The 16,112-nt window shown below is 43.9% G+C and overlaps 1 protein-coding gene across 1 annotated transcript; it reads right to left on the bottom strand.

The window, feature by feature from the left end:
- Positions 1–1,271: 1,271 nt before the first annotated feature.
- DDOST (dolichyl-diphosphooligosaccharide--protein glycosyltransferase non-catalytic subunit) lies at positions 1,272–15,843 on the bottom strand. The gene is made up of 11 exons (XM_045001023.1): positions 15,664–15,843; positions 14,554–14,664; positions 11,691–11,777; positions 11,128–11,231; positions 8,670–8,764; positions 6,896–6,989; positions 5,528–5,676; positions 4,649–4,796; positions 2,869–2,989; positions 2,355–2,461; positions 1,272–1,768 (listed from the first exon to the last, which is right to left on the bottom strand). Exons 1-11 carry the CDS (start codon positions 15,818–15,820, stop codon positions 1,619–1,621), a joined length of 1,323 nt encoding a protein of 440 aa, XP_044856958.1. The 5' UTR covers positions 15,821–15,843; the 3' UTR covers positions 1,272–1,618.
- Positions 15,844–16,112: the final 269 nt, after the last annotated feature.

Below are 16,112 nucleotides of genomic sequence, written 5' to 3'. Positions count from 1 at the left end.
GACCACAGATGCAAAATAATAAATATAACCTTATATAACAGGAACCTCACTACAACATTAACTCTTGAGACAGGGCCACCTCCCTACAGTATGGCAATATCCATGTTTTATTTAGTCTGGAAAAGAGAAGACCGAGAGGGGACATAATTTTCAAGTACATAAAGGGTTGTTACAAGGAGGGAGAAAAAAAAATTGCTGTTCTTAACCTCTGAGGCTAGGACAAGAAGCAATGGGCTTAAATTGTCGCAAGGGAGGTTGAGGTTGGACATGAGGAAAAACTTCCTGTCAGGGTGGTTAAGCACTGGAATAAACTGCCTACGGCAGTTGTGGAATCTCCATCACTGGAGATTTTTAAGAGCAAGTTAGACAAACACCTGTCAAGGGATGGTCTAGATAATACTTAGCTCTGCCATGAGTGCAGGGGACTGGACTAGATGACCTCTTGAGGTCTCTTCCAGTCCTATGATTCTATTTCATTGTCCCATTTCAAATAGTTTCCCAAACATTTGCAAGGTGTTTAGCTTCTGATATAGAGTTCATATAGCCAATTTAGAACCAGTCCTCGATTTATTGTATGTGGAAAGTGTGTTCCTCTCTAGGAAACCTCACATGACTAGTAGGAAGAGAGCCTGTGACGTAAGCCCTTGTATCAGAGACCTGGTATGAGGCAGGACCTACTCACACAATCTGGCAAGAACAGGGCTATTTCAGAAGTACACATTCCTAAGAAGTGCTAAGCACAGAGTACTTATGCAAACACATCCCGATATCAAGGATGGTACAAAAATATTCCTTAAGGATAACAGGAACACACTGACTCCTCCTAAAAGATAACGTCAGGATGACAATATGTAATAAAGGTGTTTTGATCGAACCAACATGTACAAGGTGATGGGTAATAACTAGCCACGTCTGGGGGCAATAACTAACTAGGTCAGAGGCAGTATTAACTTGTTTGTATCAGGGTATAAAGATGCATCTCAGAGGGAGTACCTTGATCAGCCAAGGGGGAATGGAAGGTCCCGCCCTTCACTAAGCTGTGTCCATTGTCACGGACATACATGTCTTAGTATCCCTGTAGAGTCTGCCAGATGCTATTACCATGCTTTGTTGACAAACCTGGCCTGGTGCCTTCGTACCTTAATGGATCTTGTGGTCATTGGGCGGTTTGCTCGAGGTCTCCTGTGCCAGCTGTCTGCGCAGAGCTGGGGCAGCATACAGGGAGAACATGCATGCAGCCGATGACAAAAGTTAGAAACTTCAGCAGAAGGTCAGAGAACAAATCTTTATTCTGGAAATGAGAACAATCTTGAGGCAAGAGCCTTTCTGAGAAGGGGTGGAAATAACAAAATGGTGTTTCATGAAAAAAACCTCAAAACAAATATTGGAACTGCCATATATTTTGATCTCTTGTGGACATCAGTGGCTTCCTCTCAGACATAAAAGTTTTCAATTTCTCTCCCACTAGTCACTCTAGTCTTAAAAATCCCCATGGCTCATCTGGCTCCTACCAGCTGAGGGTTCCAGTCCAAACATTTATAATCTGTGCCCTGAGTGCTGCCAGTCTCCACATGGAGCCAATGTCTTGGACGAGGGCTCTTGCTCCTGCTGAGAGATCTCAGTCAGATTTCTCCTTCTCCTTCATGTGCAAGAAGACGATGCTGAACATGAAGAGGCCTATCATCATGGAGAAGGCGCTGGCATAATATGGATACGCTGAGGGGATAAAACGCTCATACTGTGTGTGCTGGAGGGGACGCACAGATACCTGGGAGAGAAGAGAACACAAGACCAGGGTCACAGGAGAGGAGGTCATTCAGTCCTCTGTGTAGCAGGACTATCTCAGCTCTAGATGTGTTATTTAACTTACAAACCCATTCTGATGATGCCCCACTCAGATGACTGTAGAACCAGATTACCTTCCTGGAAAGGTAAATGTATGAGAACTCCTAGAAGTGGTTCAATTATCTCTTATTTTTAAACTAGAGTTTTAAACTCCAAATCCTCAACTTCTGTAGAAGCATGTCGGCAAACCTTATGCCTCAGTGCAGGCAGCCCTGGCAGGTGTCCAACACTGCCTTAAGAGACAAGAATGTGTTTCTGAGGGTAAAATGCTCTACAAAGGCTTATTTCCAGGCCTTCCTACATATAACTGAAGATGGTAACAGAGTAAGATAGCTTGTAAATCCATTTCACACACAAAGGAAGGCTGGATGCAACTACATGGTAATTAAGATTAACAGCCTATGTGGTATCCACTCAAAACATTTGCAAAGTTTAAGTACCTGACTTGAAATTTCAACCAGAACTCTTACATTTCCTACCACACAGACAAGAGAATTCACACGATTTACCTGTGTAGAGGAGTACAGGTGGGTGTATCCCAGCCTGTTATAGTCCACTTTAAACTGAAACACTCCATAGACATCCGGCAGCTTGAACTGCACACTATACCTGCCACCTAGGAGAGAGGCAGGGCCATTTCAATTACACAGTAAATAGAACAAGAGCATTAGGAGTTAAGAGCCTCTCACCTCCCTTCATTTGTCATGGCCCTTTGTTTCCCCCAAACCCACTTTGTGGCGCTTTTCATCCAGACTGAAGACTAGCCTCTGGAACCCAAAGCTGCTCCACTGGAAGAAGGAGCTGTAGGAGAGCTGTGTGAAGTGCACCCTTCCTCTTAACAGTGGCACATGCTTCCTACAGTGATTCTGTACACTACCTGCTCAGGAGAACCGTAGCGTTCCAAGTAAGCATATATGAGTGAGGCGAGTTTCAGTGGTGGGGGAACAAGTCAACACCCAGTCTTTTGTTATTGTTAACAAAGCCCTAGGGTTGGAAACATTAGTTGTCCAATAGGAGACCTACCATTTTTCTTCAGAAAAGTCCTTACAAATGGGTCAATGCGGACAAATTCCAGCTGAATATCATCTCCATCAAAGGGGACCCACTTCCCGTCAGAGAGCTTTTCAATCACAATGTTGTACTCCTGTAACATACAAATGCACGCTGCATTATCAGAGGTATAAAGGAAGAGGGCACACTTTTAATGAGTAGGGCCCTACCCAAGTCACAGCTGTGAAAAACATGTCATGGACCATGAAATCAGATCTCCCCTGTGAAATGTAGTAATTGGAGGGGAGGGGCAGGGGTGGGGACACCCCAGCTGGGAGCTTCTACCATTCACTGGCTCAAGCTGCTAGTCTGGGGAGGGACAGGACTTCCTCTTCCTCTGAATGGCCACTCTTGGGAGGGGACTAGACTCAGCTCCAGCTATCTCCCCCGGCTGCTGGAAGCTCTGCAGCCACGCACAATCCTGAAGGCAGCACAGAGGTGAGGGTGGCAATCCTGTGAGAGTTCCCCCCTTCCCCAAACCACCCCTTTTGGATCAGGACCCTCCATCTGAAAACATGAACACCTGAAAATGCAAAATTGACTAAAATGAATTTGGTAGGGCCCTATCAATGAGCTAAGAGTGATACCTGAAATCCATTTAATAGAAATCTCAATCCTAAACTATGAACTCCACTATCCATGAAATCGGAGGAGGGGGGGGGGGGGGACAACGGGGAATTTTTCAATAACTGCTATTTCCAAAATAAGAGTCCAAGTGAGTTTCCACGCTAGGAAATGCAGTTGAACTACCATGCACTGAAAATCAAGCCAATACTCAGTAGCAAATCAGTGAGTGGGCACAGCAATGTAGAATTGGCTTGAATTTGAGGGTGCTATACTTAAACTCTCTAGGCATGCTAAGCTCTCTCCCCTCCCCCAATATATAGCTGCAATTTCTATTAAAAGCACATGGTATTTCAGGCTTGCCAATGTACTGTTTTTGTATAATGAAGCTTGGCATCACGAATCTGAGTGAAATGGAGGTAACAGGGAAGATAAAATTCCAGCACATGCTTTTGATCAGGCTCAGATACCTGTTTATCAAGTATCAGAGGGGTAGCCGTGTTAGTCTGGTTCTGTAGAAGTAGCAAAGAATCCTGTGGCACCTTATAGACTAACAGACGTTTTGCAGCATGAGCTTTCGTGGGTGAATACCCACTTCTTCAGATGCAAGTCACTTGCATCTGAAGAAGTGGGTATTCACCCACGAAAGCTCATGCTGCAAAACGTCTGTTAGTCTATAAGGTGCCACAGGATTCTTTGCTGCTTCTGTTTATCAAGAAGATTCATGACTGAAGAGAAACCATTCGCAAGGATAACCACCCCCCATCAGTAAACTTAGGTAATACTTAAGGTAACAGAACACAGACTTCTCCAGAGCTGGCTGCTGCCGCCACTTAATATTGAATGATACTCAAGTATGAGCCATGAGCAGTCTGAAATTTAGTATTAAGTGAAAGTTACATGTAGGAACTAAAGGTTAGGAAGACTCTGCCTCCACATTAGTGGAGAAACACACTGTCAAGAAGGGGACAGTTCCTACAATTAAGAGGAAGAAAAACCCCACCGTGTTATATTTCCTTATGGCCTCTGAAATTTCACACCTTAGCTGGTGAGGCCCTGGGTGCCAACCATCTTTCCAACCAGAAAAGAGGAGATAAAATCCGCTTCCACAACACTCCTAGCCCAATGAACCAGAGTACATTCTCTCTGCACAAGTCTATTTCACTCATTTTCCTACAGTCAGTCTTACCACGAGGTCGGTGACAGTGTAGGCATTAGGTGGTGATGTCTCCCCTACACGATGGTGAGATACTTCTCCAACTCGCAGCACACCCTCTTCCTTGAATACCCAGCGGGACAAGGCAACAGCCAGCTCATAGTTACCAGTCTGAGAGTACCTAGAGATGGTGAGAGGTTGAGAACAGAAGCTTAGTGGGAGACTGCATTGGAGGGCATTCATAGGGACCAGACATTTTTTCAGTCAGGTATCCTATGAAGTTTCTCCAAGAACTAAGTGCCAGATCAGAAAGTCCGCACCCATTTTAAATGATCACATTACTCGAAAGTTTTCCCATAAAACTGTTTGATCTTTAGACCCCAACTGTCTACTAGGTCTTCTAGGTAGTTGCTTAAAAATACAGTGAAACACATTTTAACAGATCAGCACTGAAAGGTTTCCAGCTTGCTCATTGATCTGATCTATATCAGCGCTCAGAGTATAATATTCTATGTCAAAATTTCCAAGTAAGAGCTGTGCCCACATTATGAATTGTGTTCACAGCATGTCTGAATACTGAGATGCAGAAACTGCTTCTCACACACCTATCATCAGGATATCTATAAGGACAGGAGACAGCTGTATGGGTTAGCCAGTTTGACAATTTGCACTGCACCTAAAGGAAGTTTCATCTTCTTCTTAAGCTTTATTATAACCTAAACAGTGTAGATTTTACAGTAGCAGGGCTGGATAGTTATGATAGTATTCAGAGTATTTCCATCAGTCATCTTTGATACAATTAGTTCTCATCACCTGCTAGGGATCCTTGATCAAAGAGGTACCCAAACCACTTGGACAGAAAAGCCTGAATAGCCCACCCTACCTACAGAAGACCACATTAAGCTAGTGCACCTCTGAGAGCCAGGTGTAGCTTTCTGCACAGCAGAGTTGAAAAAAGCATCGCTGAAGAAATCCAAAGAGCCACTGAAAACGACACGGGCGTTGTTCCTGGCCTGGAGACCAGCAATCAGAAGGGTATTCTTCCCAACAGCATGAGGGTACTGAAATTGGACAAGAATTGATTTAAATCAGCACTAATGATTTGTACTATAGTAGCACCTTGAGGCCCCAACTGAGATAGGGACTCCAGTGGGCTGGGTACTGTACAGACAAGAGAAATAAAGGCACAGGGATGATGTGCTCAAGATCACAAGGCAAGAAAAAGTAACCAGAAGCTCACATGTTTAATATATATGGAAAGAAGGCATCACGGCTTTAAGCTGCTTTATTAGGCAAGTACTGAAACTAGCCAGGCAGTATTATCCATGGGGTTTAAATAGTTAATAGTAGCAGGGAAACGTCTGAGACTTAAATGATATTGGATGATCTTTAACTTTGCTGCTAGGTCTGGCTGGGGCCAAACAAGTACAATCCAAGTTATTATTGTCGCGTCAAACGACTTGTCAAACCTCATAAGCCTAATTAAAGGGAATGTTTAAACTACTCATCTGCCTGTTCAAATACCCATTATGGAAGAACATGTTAAGCAGACAGAAGTTGAACACGTTTGCTGTCAGTAAAGTCCCACTCATGCCAACTCCCAGCTTATTATTTTTCCCTACATTTTCATCACGTCAATAAGACACAATGCATTTTTACAGATTACTGCACTACTTAAGTGGAGAGAAGCATGAGGCTTCAACACAGCTGAGACACTCATCTCCCAGAATCTGCCAACTACAACAGCATCGTTTTTAACCCCTTGCAGCTACAGAGCCGCAAAACTAAACAGAAGAACCACCTCATTTCACACTGGTCACAGTCCTGCTGGAAGATGGACAGAGCTTTCAATTACTACCAACTTGGTCCAAATTCTACCAGCATCTCAGAAGAAAAAGGCTTCAAATTCTACTGCCTGCCACAATAGCAATGGGGATCAGAGCCTTTTGGCTTCTACTTCACCAGTCTGAATTCAGCCCCTTTGATACAGCAAAACAGTATCAAAGTTAAGAGCTGATATTTCTTCCAATGCAGTCTTGTTAAGCTTTTTCCATTTGGATCCAGTGAAACTGCAAGTAAGAAAGATTTCCATGATAATATTAGAAAATATATAGTACTGAGAGACCATGGACTGGAGCTTTGAAAAAACCCATAAGTATTTGACACAGAATATAAGAGGCACTTGAGTTAAGTCTCTTGATCCATTTTTAAACCGTTGAAAGAGAGGCAATTAATTCCACAGGATTAGAAGCAAAAAAGGACAAAGATAACTGTGCGCACCTGTGTGATGGGCTTATCTGGGAAGAAGGAGTAAGATGTAGAGGAGCCAGTCAAGATATCTAGTACCAGAGGGTTATCAGGATCAGCCACCATCCTGTCGTGAGAGAGAGACAGTCAAAGTAGCAGAAAGACACCTGAAAGCTGGTCAAACCTGCGATACCTGCCCAAGAAGATTAGTGTGCACTACATTCTGATTGAAGTCTGCTAACATATATGAAATTCACAGAGGTTGAGACCATGGGATTGACTCAGCTCCTCCTGAAATTAGTGGCAACACACACACTGAAGTCAATCAGGCCCAATTAATTTTATATCAACTGTACACTTTAAACAACTGTGAATAGTTAAGCTATTTTAAAGAAATGGTATCACATCAAAGACTGAAGTTTCCTTTAAGAACAACCCTTTACAAAACTTGACTTCAACAGAAGTGTTTCTATGTTCTAAATTCAAATACAAATTGTTTAAACAAACTCAGCACATGAGAACAGGGAAGTGAATGGATTTCTCTCTACTTGGACAATGAAAGTAAGAGTAAACAGCAAGAAGTAAAATACAGTAACTCCTCACTTAATATTGTAGTTATGCTCCTGAAAAAATGTGACTTTAAGCAAAACGATGTTAAGCAAATCCAATTTCTCCATAAGAATTAATGTAAATGAGGGGGTTAGGTTCCAGGGAAATTTTTTTCACCAGACAAAAGATTTTTTTTATATTATAAATCTCTCTCACACACACACACACACACACACACACACACACACACACAGTTTTAAACAATTTAATACTAGTACACAGTGATGATGATTGTGAAGCTTGGTTGAGGTGGAGGAGTCAGAGGGTGGGATATTTCCCTTACTGCTAAATGATGAACTAGCAAATGGCTGAGCACTCAAGGGTTAACTCTCTCACTCTGCAAGGCAGCAGGAATGGAGGGAGATATGCACATTTCCCTTAAGTACACTGCCTTGTTAATTAGATCAGCTTGCTGACAGCACAGCTGCTATAAGCTCCCTCTGTCCTGAGCCCTGCTCTATGGAAGATGGGGTAAGCAGGGTGCAGGGGGACACCCTGACATTAGCCCCGCCTCTTCCTTCCCTCCATCCCAACCCCTGGCATAGCAAGCAGGAGTCTCGGGGAGCAGCTCCAAGGCACAGGACAGGAGCAGCACATGGCAGTGGGGGAAGGGACACAGCTGAACTGCAGGCAGCTGCTGCACAGGGAACTTAGGGGAGCATGGAGCTGATAGGGGGCTGCCAGTCCACCCTGGCTCCAAGCCCCCACCAGCCAGCTGCAATGGGCTGCTCTTCCTACAAGCAGTAGACAAAGCAAGCGGCTGCCAAACAACGTTAGAAGGGAGCATTGCACCTTTAAACGAGCATGTTCCCTAATTGATCAGCAACGTAACAACGTTAACCAGGACGACTTTAAGTGAGGAGTTACTGTATTAAAAGTTTTCTGTTTCAAAGAAGTTTATAAAACTAGATTGAGAGATTACCTTTGATTACCCAATCAGCATGAAGTCTGCGCCTTTCTTGCCTGCCCTCAGCCGCCCTCCCCCCAATTCCATCCTGTTAAAGGACCAAATGCCTGTTGCATCTCAACTGAAGAAACCAAAAACCAACCTATCATGCTTTGTTTATAATAGTCCCTACCCCAGCCCTAGGCTTATAACCTATGTGGAGGGAAGATAGTGGCAAGAAACCCATCCAAACAGAGACCTCTTGTTCTCAGTCACAGCCCCACTGCCAGCCTTGCCTCGTGGTTCACTTACCCAACTCCTCGGAAGAGAACAGGGTTTAATGGAGTTTTCCCCACAATGGTGGGAGCCTTCAGCAGATTTTCAGAGTCTGCGACAATGAGCGTGTGCTTCAGGGAGGAAACAAGAGACCTGTGGTGAGCTTTCACAAGCTACTAACAATGTCATTAATGCACAGGCAACTTGTTAACATGTGTGTCTGCTTGCCACTCTATGGCTAGTGATCTGCACCACACGGCACCTCAGGTTCTACAGCTGCCCTTCCAGAACTGTGAAGTAGCATTAATTGGCTCTGCAGTCTCACCTGGCCTCTTGACAGGAAGAAGAATTGTAACACAGGGCAAGGGGATGGAGGAGGTAAGAGCAGGAGAAGAAACCGGGCACATGCTCAGAAGCCCTCAGGGAACAGACAACAGCCCCTGCTGGTTACAGTCTAGAGCAGGTTTTCTCTTGTGAGTTGCATATTAGGAAGCTTAAATCAGAAGGAAGGTAAATCCCAGGGCGACAGATGCAGATCTCTTGCAGGAACATGTGTTTATTAGTTCCTATTTGTTCTGATTGCTGCCACAAGCTGATGTGAACACTATAGAAGGGATTTCAGCATATCAGAAAAAGCACAACAGGGGTCGGCAACCTTTCAGAAGTGCTGTGCCGAGTCTTCATTTATTCACTCTGATTTAAGGTTTCGCGTGCCAGTAATACATTTTAACGTTTTTAGAAGGTCTCTTTTTCTAAGTCTATAATATATAACTAAACTATTGTTGTATGTAAAGTAAATAAAGTTTTTAAAATGTTTAAAAAGCTTAATTTAAAATTAAATTAAAATGCAGAGCCCCCCGGACTGGTGGCCAGGACTCGGGCACTGTGAGTGCCACTGAAAATCAGCTGGCGTGCCGCCTTCGGCATGCGTGCCATAGGTTGCCTACCCCTGAAGTACAACATGGAAGAATCTGCATTCCAAAGTGCCAGAAGATACTGGGGGACAGCTGCTGCCTCAAGCCTTAGTCTGTGACACTTACACAGCCCATCCCAGAGCAGTTTGGTTCCTCTTGGCCTGCAAGACCTTGCTCTAGGACACAAGATGTTCTTAAGTAAGGAATAATGAGCTTACAGCTTTGCAGCATGTTGTCAGGAGCTGCCACAATTAAACGGTGATGTAACTTATAGTCACTCAGAAGAATTCTCCCTGAGGGACAGTTGTGTATCCAGAGGGGTAGTTACTGTGCTTACTGTACTAAGTTTTAGTTACATTTTTTGACTAAAAGAATTTTTTGTTTAAACCAGGAAGTATTCAGCTATTACAACATACTAGAAGAGATACCAATCTAAGAACTAAGCATATTAAGAGAGTCTAAATAACAGCACCACAGTGAAATCAAAGGCCCCATGAACCTATAGAGCAGTGGTTTTCAACCTTAGACTATGCGTCTATGGGGTGCACGAAAGGCTATTACCATAGAACAGTGGTTTTCAACCTGAGTCTAAAATTTCCAAAGGGGTCTGCAATGAAAAAAAAGGTTGAAAGCCACTGTTAGAGAGTTATTCTTTCAGTGATATTGGATAGGCCTTCAACTATCTACTGGCTGGGAAGAACTCGTATCTAGCTACAAATTATGAATCTCCAAGTCCTACTATACGTTCTGTAAGATTGGTTTGATAGCGAGCACAAGATGGTACGGTAGAAAAGGAAAGTTTGCAAAATCTGCACTGCTAATAAGTTACATAGGCACCCCAAAGCTATGGTGATTCCCCCATCCATTGGGGATTGTGTGCGCCCCACATTGTAACATAGCTTTTCTGTAAACTATGTTCTTAACTCTCAAACATTATTGGGACATCTTGTATCTCTCTCCTGTAAAGACAGATATTTCAGAACCATGCAAGGACAGAAAAATCAAGATATCACATATATTTGATAAACTTCCACAGAGTTTTCTATATTGATCTCTCTTTGTCCTTGTGTCTTGAGCCAGAGTTTACCTTTTTTAATATGTCTGGCTACTAAGCATGATATTCTATCTCCTGACCCATCATGAATAAAAGGAAATAAAATATTTCACTAGAAAGGGGGAATTCTGATCTCCTACCCCCGAGGGGTTCGAGGTCCAATACAGTGAACCACTGACTATTCCAGGTGGTGTTTTTAACTGCTCAGTGTGACTGGAATGTTAGAAGTTGTCTAGGCATAGATCAAAGGTGCATGACAAATTGCAATCTCACATTAAAGATAAGAGCAATAATAAAAGCAGCATATCATTCAATAAGATTCACAGCTGCTACTTAAAACAGTCTTTGGAATGAGCATGGATAGGAGGGGAAAGAAGAGAAAAAGGAAGACGACAAGATTTGTCTCCAGCCCTTACAGCCAACTGCTTAAAAAAAAAAAAATTCCTTCCCATAAGCTATGTACTAGCTAAGACAAGTTTCCTCAAGCCCTGGACATATCCAAAGAATTCAGTGTCTGGACTTTTACCTGGCCTGGGTCTGAGATATCATAGTTGTGATGGTCAATGACTGCTGTCCTTTCCTCATCAAACTCTATTCCACACTCACTGCCCAGCTCTCGCAGAGGATCACCTAAAAGGACAGAGAAGTGGATTCCCAATTAACAGTACGTACAAGACACAAAAGCAACTAAAAATCAAAATAAAAACAAAGGACAGCCCTGATTTATGTGCTAGCGTCCTGCTAACCAGGCTGCTGGGTGCACTCAGTACACAACCCTTGGCTGAACTCAACTTTCTTTGGAAAGTGAAATTAAGGCATTCGTTTTTCTTTACCACCAATTCCCTCGGAGCATTGTGAGGATGAAGGTTTGTAGCATGTTTTGAATGCACAGAGTGCTGTATAGTTTTAGCTTTTGAAAATCCCCTTTAAAAAAGGTTGCAGCCAGAATTCTAAGAGCTCCCATGACAAGGAAGACACCTTCCCCTACAGGACTGATCTGTGCTCTCTATATCCAGCAAACTCTTATGCAGCTATAAAATGAAAAGCCAACATTTATGCCCATTTGTTTGATACGCAGATTTTACTGACCAATGTCAGAACTGGCAGCCACAAGGACACTTCCGCCTCCGTCGATGAAAGCAGTAATTGTCTCCACATTGATGTTTCCGCCAAAATCTGAAAAGATGCATCAGACATTAGTGATTCAAAAAGCGGACAGCGAACTATTTTACCAGTGCTTTGGAGCAAGGAAGGAGAGGGAAATACAAGGGTGGTGAGGCAAATTAATAGAGAAGCTGTGTTGGAGTGATGGGCACCTCCTGTGCCTAAGCAGGATCCTGAAGCCACATACACCTATGGCCAACATAGATTAAAGGGTTGGATTAAGGGAGGATTAATTCCTTCAGAAGGAAGGCAAAGAGAGCCATAAAATCCAGCCTTTAAAAGGCATAGATCTAGCCATTCAATCTCAGTTGCAGAGAAATAGCCAATGAATTTTTTATTATTATTTGTTTGGGCACATTTAAAGACATACTTTTCTTTTGGTTACATCAGAGGTAGGTAACCTATGGCACAGGTGCCGAAGGCGGCACACAAGCTGGTTTTCAGTGGCACTTGCATTGCCCAGGTCCTGGCCACCAGTCCGGGGGCTCTGCATTTTAATTTAATTTTAAATGAAGCTTCTTAAGCATTTTAAAAACCTTATTTACTTTGCATACAACAATAGTTTAGTTATATATTATAGACTTATAGAAAGAGACCTTCTAAAAACGTTAAAATGTATGACTGGCACGCAAAACCTTAAATTAGAGTGAATAAATGAAGACTCAGCACAGCACTTCTGAAAGGTTGCCGACCCCTGGGTTACATGTAGTTGATTTGCTTCTTCCTCACCCAACCCCAAGATACAATTCTTATCTGTTTGCAGGTAGAAATTCTACATTTTAAAGATAGTGAGAGACTTCTGCATTGAGATTGAGAGAGAGATCTGTCAACAAGAGGAAATATTAATTATTCCTTCTTGTAGAAGTTGAATTACAACTGGCACTAATGCAAGCATTCCTGGGAAAATAATGAGAAATTCCTCACTCATTCCATTCTCTAATAAAATCAAATTTAATTAAACTTTACTATAGCAACAATAACCAATATATCTAAGAGAAAGCAAATGAATTTAGAGAAACATGCATCTCTGCAAGTCGAAAGAGGTACAGCCAAAACTTTACTCTACAATATCTTAATTAAGGAAGTGAAAGAGAAAACAGAACACCAAGAGAAGGACAGAAGTGGAGTAAGTCAGAGGTTAAGAACAGGTCATGAGAAAGACACTGTATGCCACACTCTAAAATTTAGCTTTGAAGCAGTTTAAAAAGGGTTCCTACATATCATGAGTCAATAGCTTCTTCTTGCACAGCTCTGTAGTTAGTTCTCCTAAGGATCTGATTCCAATATCACAGTCCTAGTAGTAATGTTCAAAATTAAGTTACCTGACACTATCTCTGAGGCTCACCTGAAGTTAAGTGTGCTATAACCTGGGGCTACAGATTATACTATTCAGTTTAATTCACACACAATCAGCTAGCTCTCCACTCTTGCTAAGTGAGTGTTCCTTTTGGAAGGTCTTTCTTGGCTCTCTCATCACACCAATATCACCTGATCTCTCACTTTCCTGAAGGGATGTATTTCAAAAAGGTTGCTATTAATAATCCCTCATCAAGTCTGATTCAGGCTGTTAATAGGGGTAAAGAGAATCCAGATATTTTGGTGTGAATTAGAACAATTTAATTTTTTTATTAAAGTGAATGTTTGAAATGAAATATACACGGGTTGAGAGGGAAAGGTACTGTACATCTGGGGTCAGGCTTGGGTTATGGGGGGGTTACAGGTATCGTTTGCAAGGATGAAAAGATACATACATATCGCATAACCAGCATAGACCCAGATTGGGGTGCAAAAGTTTTTAAAGTGTCAGTGGATAAGTGGGCTCGGCTACGCCACCCATGGAATGAATAAGGAGTCCAAGTCAGTATCGGTGGAGCGGATAAGTACATGGGTAGGGTACGTCCCTTGGTCCATCAGGGAAGGAAGTGGGTTATTTCCCTGGTTGGCTGTCTCGGTTACTCGGTGTGGTATTGGCGGTGTCCGACTACTACTACACTTAAAATCAAGGCATTTTAAATAATGACAGTGTTATTCCATCTTTTAGTTATAGAATTTTAGAACAGTGCATTTGTTAATCTATGGAAGCACTGTTCCAAAAATACACATTCAATACATTTTTTTTTGTTACTGAACCACAATACCATAATTCTAGATATACCACAGGGATTATAAAGTAGTCTGAGAATTATTAACAGACATAACAGTTACTATCACAGCAAACACTGGTAATGAAATAGTGTTTACAGAAAATAGATACCCAACAGTGACTGCAGGTCCAAAGCAATCAGCTATATTTGTGTGCTTATTCTTTGTTCTACAGGCTTCTGCCCCCCTCCCTCCTTTTTAGAAGCTGCCTGATGACCATTTAGCTGCTTAAAATGCATACAGTTCCTGCCACAGTTTGCCCAATGATGAATGAAGATAACACCTGTAATTCTACATCTCAGGGACAGGCCCCAAAAGCCACCTCAAGGTCAAAATGAAGCAAGTCCGAAGAATACTTTGATCAGTTTTATCAAACCTAGGAAAAGCAATCTCATGGTTGAGCAGGAGGCTGGGAGTCAGGACGAGGCCTAGCTCTGCCACCTCTCATTGTTTCACCCTGGGTAAGTCTCTTGCCTCCCCATCTGGAAAACTGGAACAGTAAAAGACCAGCCTCAAAAGGGGTATTATGAAGGTTAGCAAATATCTGCAAGGCACTTTACAGATCTAGTGTGTCTTCTCCAAGGGCCTCAGAGTATTACACAACTTAATTTCTGAGTCTTTTCCTTTATGCAAAGGGATCTCTTACCTTCTACAGATGGGGAGAAAATAATCAAATTGTCATACAGAAATTCTCCATATTTTATGAGGGACAGGCCAGGGTCATCAGCAGTCCTGAAGGTGAGGTCAAAGCCTCTATCTGCACCCAGAAAACAAAGATCATAGCCATGAATACTGTGACACAACTTTAATTTTAAAAAAAGTGTAAGACAGATCACGCTAGAAAATGAGATAAGAAGGCACTTAATTCAGTCTTACCCATTACAATCTAAGCATCTAGTTGCCATACTTTTTAAGGTGTAATCCATCTGAAGAAGTGGGTTTTTTACCCATGAAAGCTTATTCCTAAATAAATTTGTTAGTCGTTAAGGTGCCACCAGACTCCTCGATACTTTTTAAGTTGCTACATAAATATCTAAGTCAAGAATTTTACTCTTCCACAATACACTTATTGTCTCAGTACTCCAGTGAGCACTGTCTGCAGAATTGTTCCTGACAGTCTCCAAGCAGTGACACTTCTTGGTACTTACAATCTAATCCATAGTGTTCAGGGGACACGGGGACTTTTTGGACAAACCAAATTAAAAACAAACAAGAACCTCTGCGCTCTCAATAGCATTTCCATGCCCGTCTTTGATGTGAATCAAGCCGTGATAAAATGTGTGGGTGACGTGAACACCAGACGGGGAAACACGCACAGGAAAGAGGCAAATGCTCTCGTGAGATCTGGGCAGCAGGGGCTGCAGCTAACAACGGGAGAGGCGAGTCTAACAAACGTGACGCTCTTCAGAAGCCAGACAGGCACCAACCCCAGGTACAGAGCATCCCCGCCCCCCCGTCCTTACTGACACACGTGGCACTTCCTAGCGACCAAGCCCCGCCGCCGCCGTATGGAGGATGCGGGGTCAGCGTGGCACCCGCAGAGAACCAGACGCGAGAGGACTCCGACCCCGTCGGCCACCCCAGGCAGGCGCACCCCTAACGGGGAGACGTAGTGCGGCCGGGAGGCTGCGCCGTGATGGACCCAGGCTCCCCCCACCCCCATCGCCCTCCCCCAGACCATGACTCCCGCCTTCCCATGGGGACCCCCCCCCGCTTCTCCCCTCACTCCACCCGGGCTCCGCCCCGCCGCCCTCACCCGCCAGGCTCCGGAGGAAGAGCGAGTGCGTGTCCCGCAGGTTGATGTTCTCCAGCAGCACCAGGGTGCGGGGCCCCCCATCCGCCAGGGCCAGGCCTAGCCCGACTAGCACCAGCAGCACGAGCCGCCCTGAGGGGAGAGCGGCCGCTGCCTCCATCTTCCTCGGGGGGGGGGGGGCAGCCTCACCCGGAACCGATCCTCTCCACGCTGCCAATCACCGACCCGCTTTGCCCGTAGAGGCGGAACACGCAAAGCCGCCTCAATCCGTGACCCGGAAGCGATCGGGAACCCGGCACATCCTCCCTCCCTCTCGGGGCCCGAGGACTAGATCTGAAGGCCCGCCTCCTCGAGAGCGGGGCCCAATCAGAGACAGACACCTCCACACAGCGGGCCCCGCACAGCAGCCCTTGCTCAGAGGGCGCCCTGAGCCCCGCCCATGCGCGCTAAAA

This window comes from Mauremys mutica, unplaced genomic scaffold (genome assembly GCF_020497125.1).
Source record: "Mauremys mutica isolate MM-2020 ecotype Southern unplaced genomic scaffold, ASM2049712v1 Super-Scaffold_100098, whole genome shotgun sequence".
NCBI classification, from domain to species: domain Eukaryota; kingdom Metazoa; phylum Chordata; order Testudines; family Geoemydidae; genus Mauremys; species Mauremys mutica.
The sequence above is the reverse complement of the archived record's forward strand: the minus strand, read 5'-3'. Positions and strand labels throughout refer to the sequence as shown.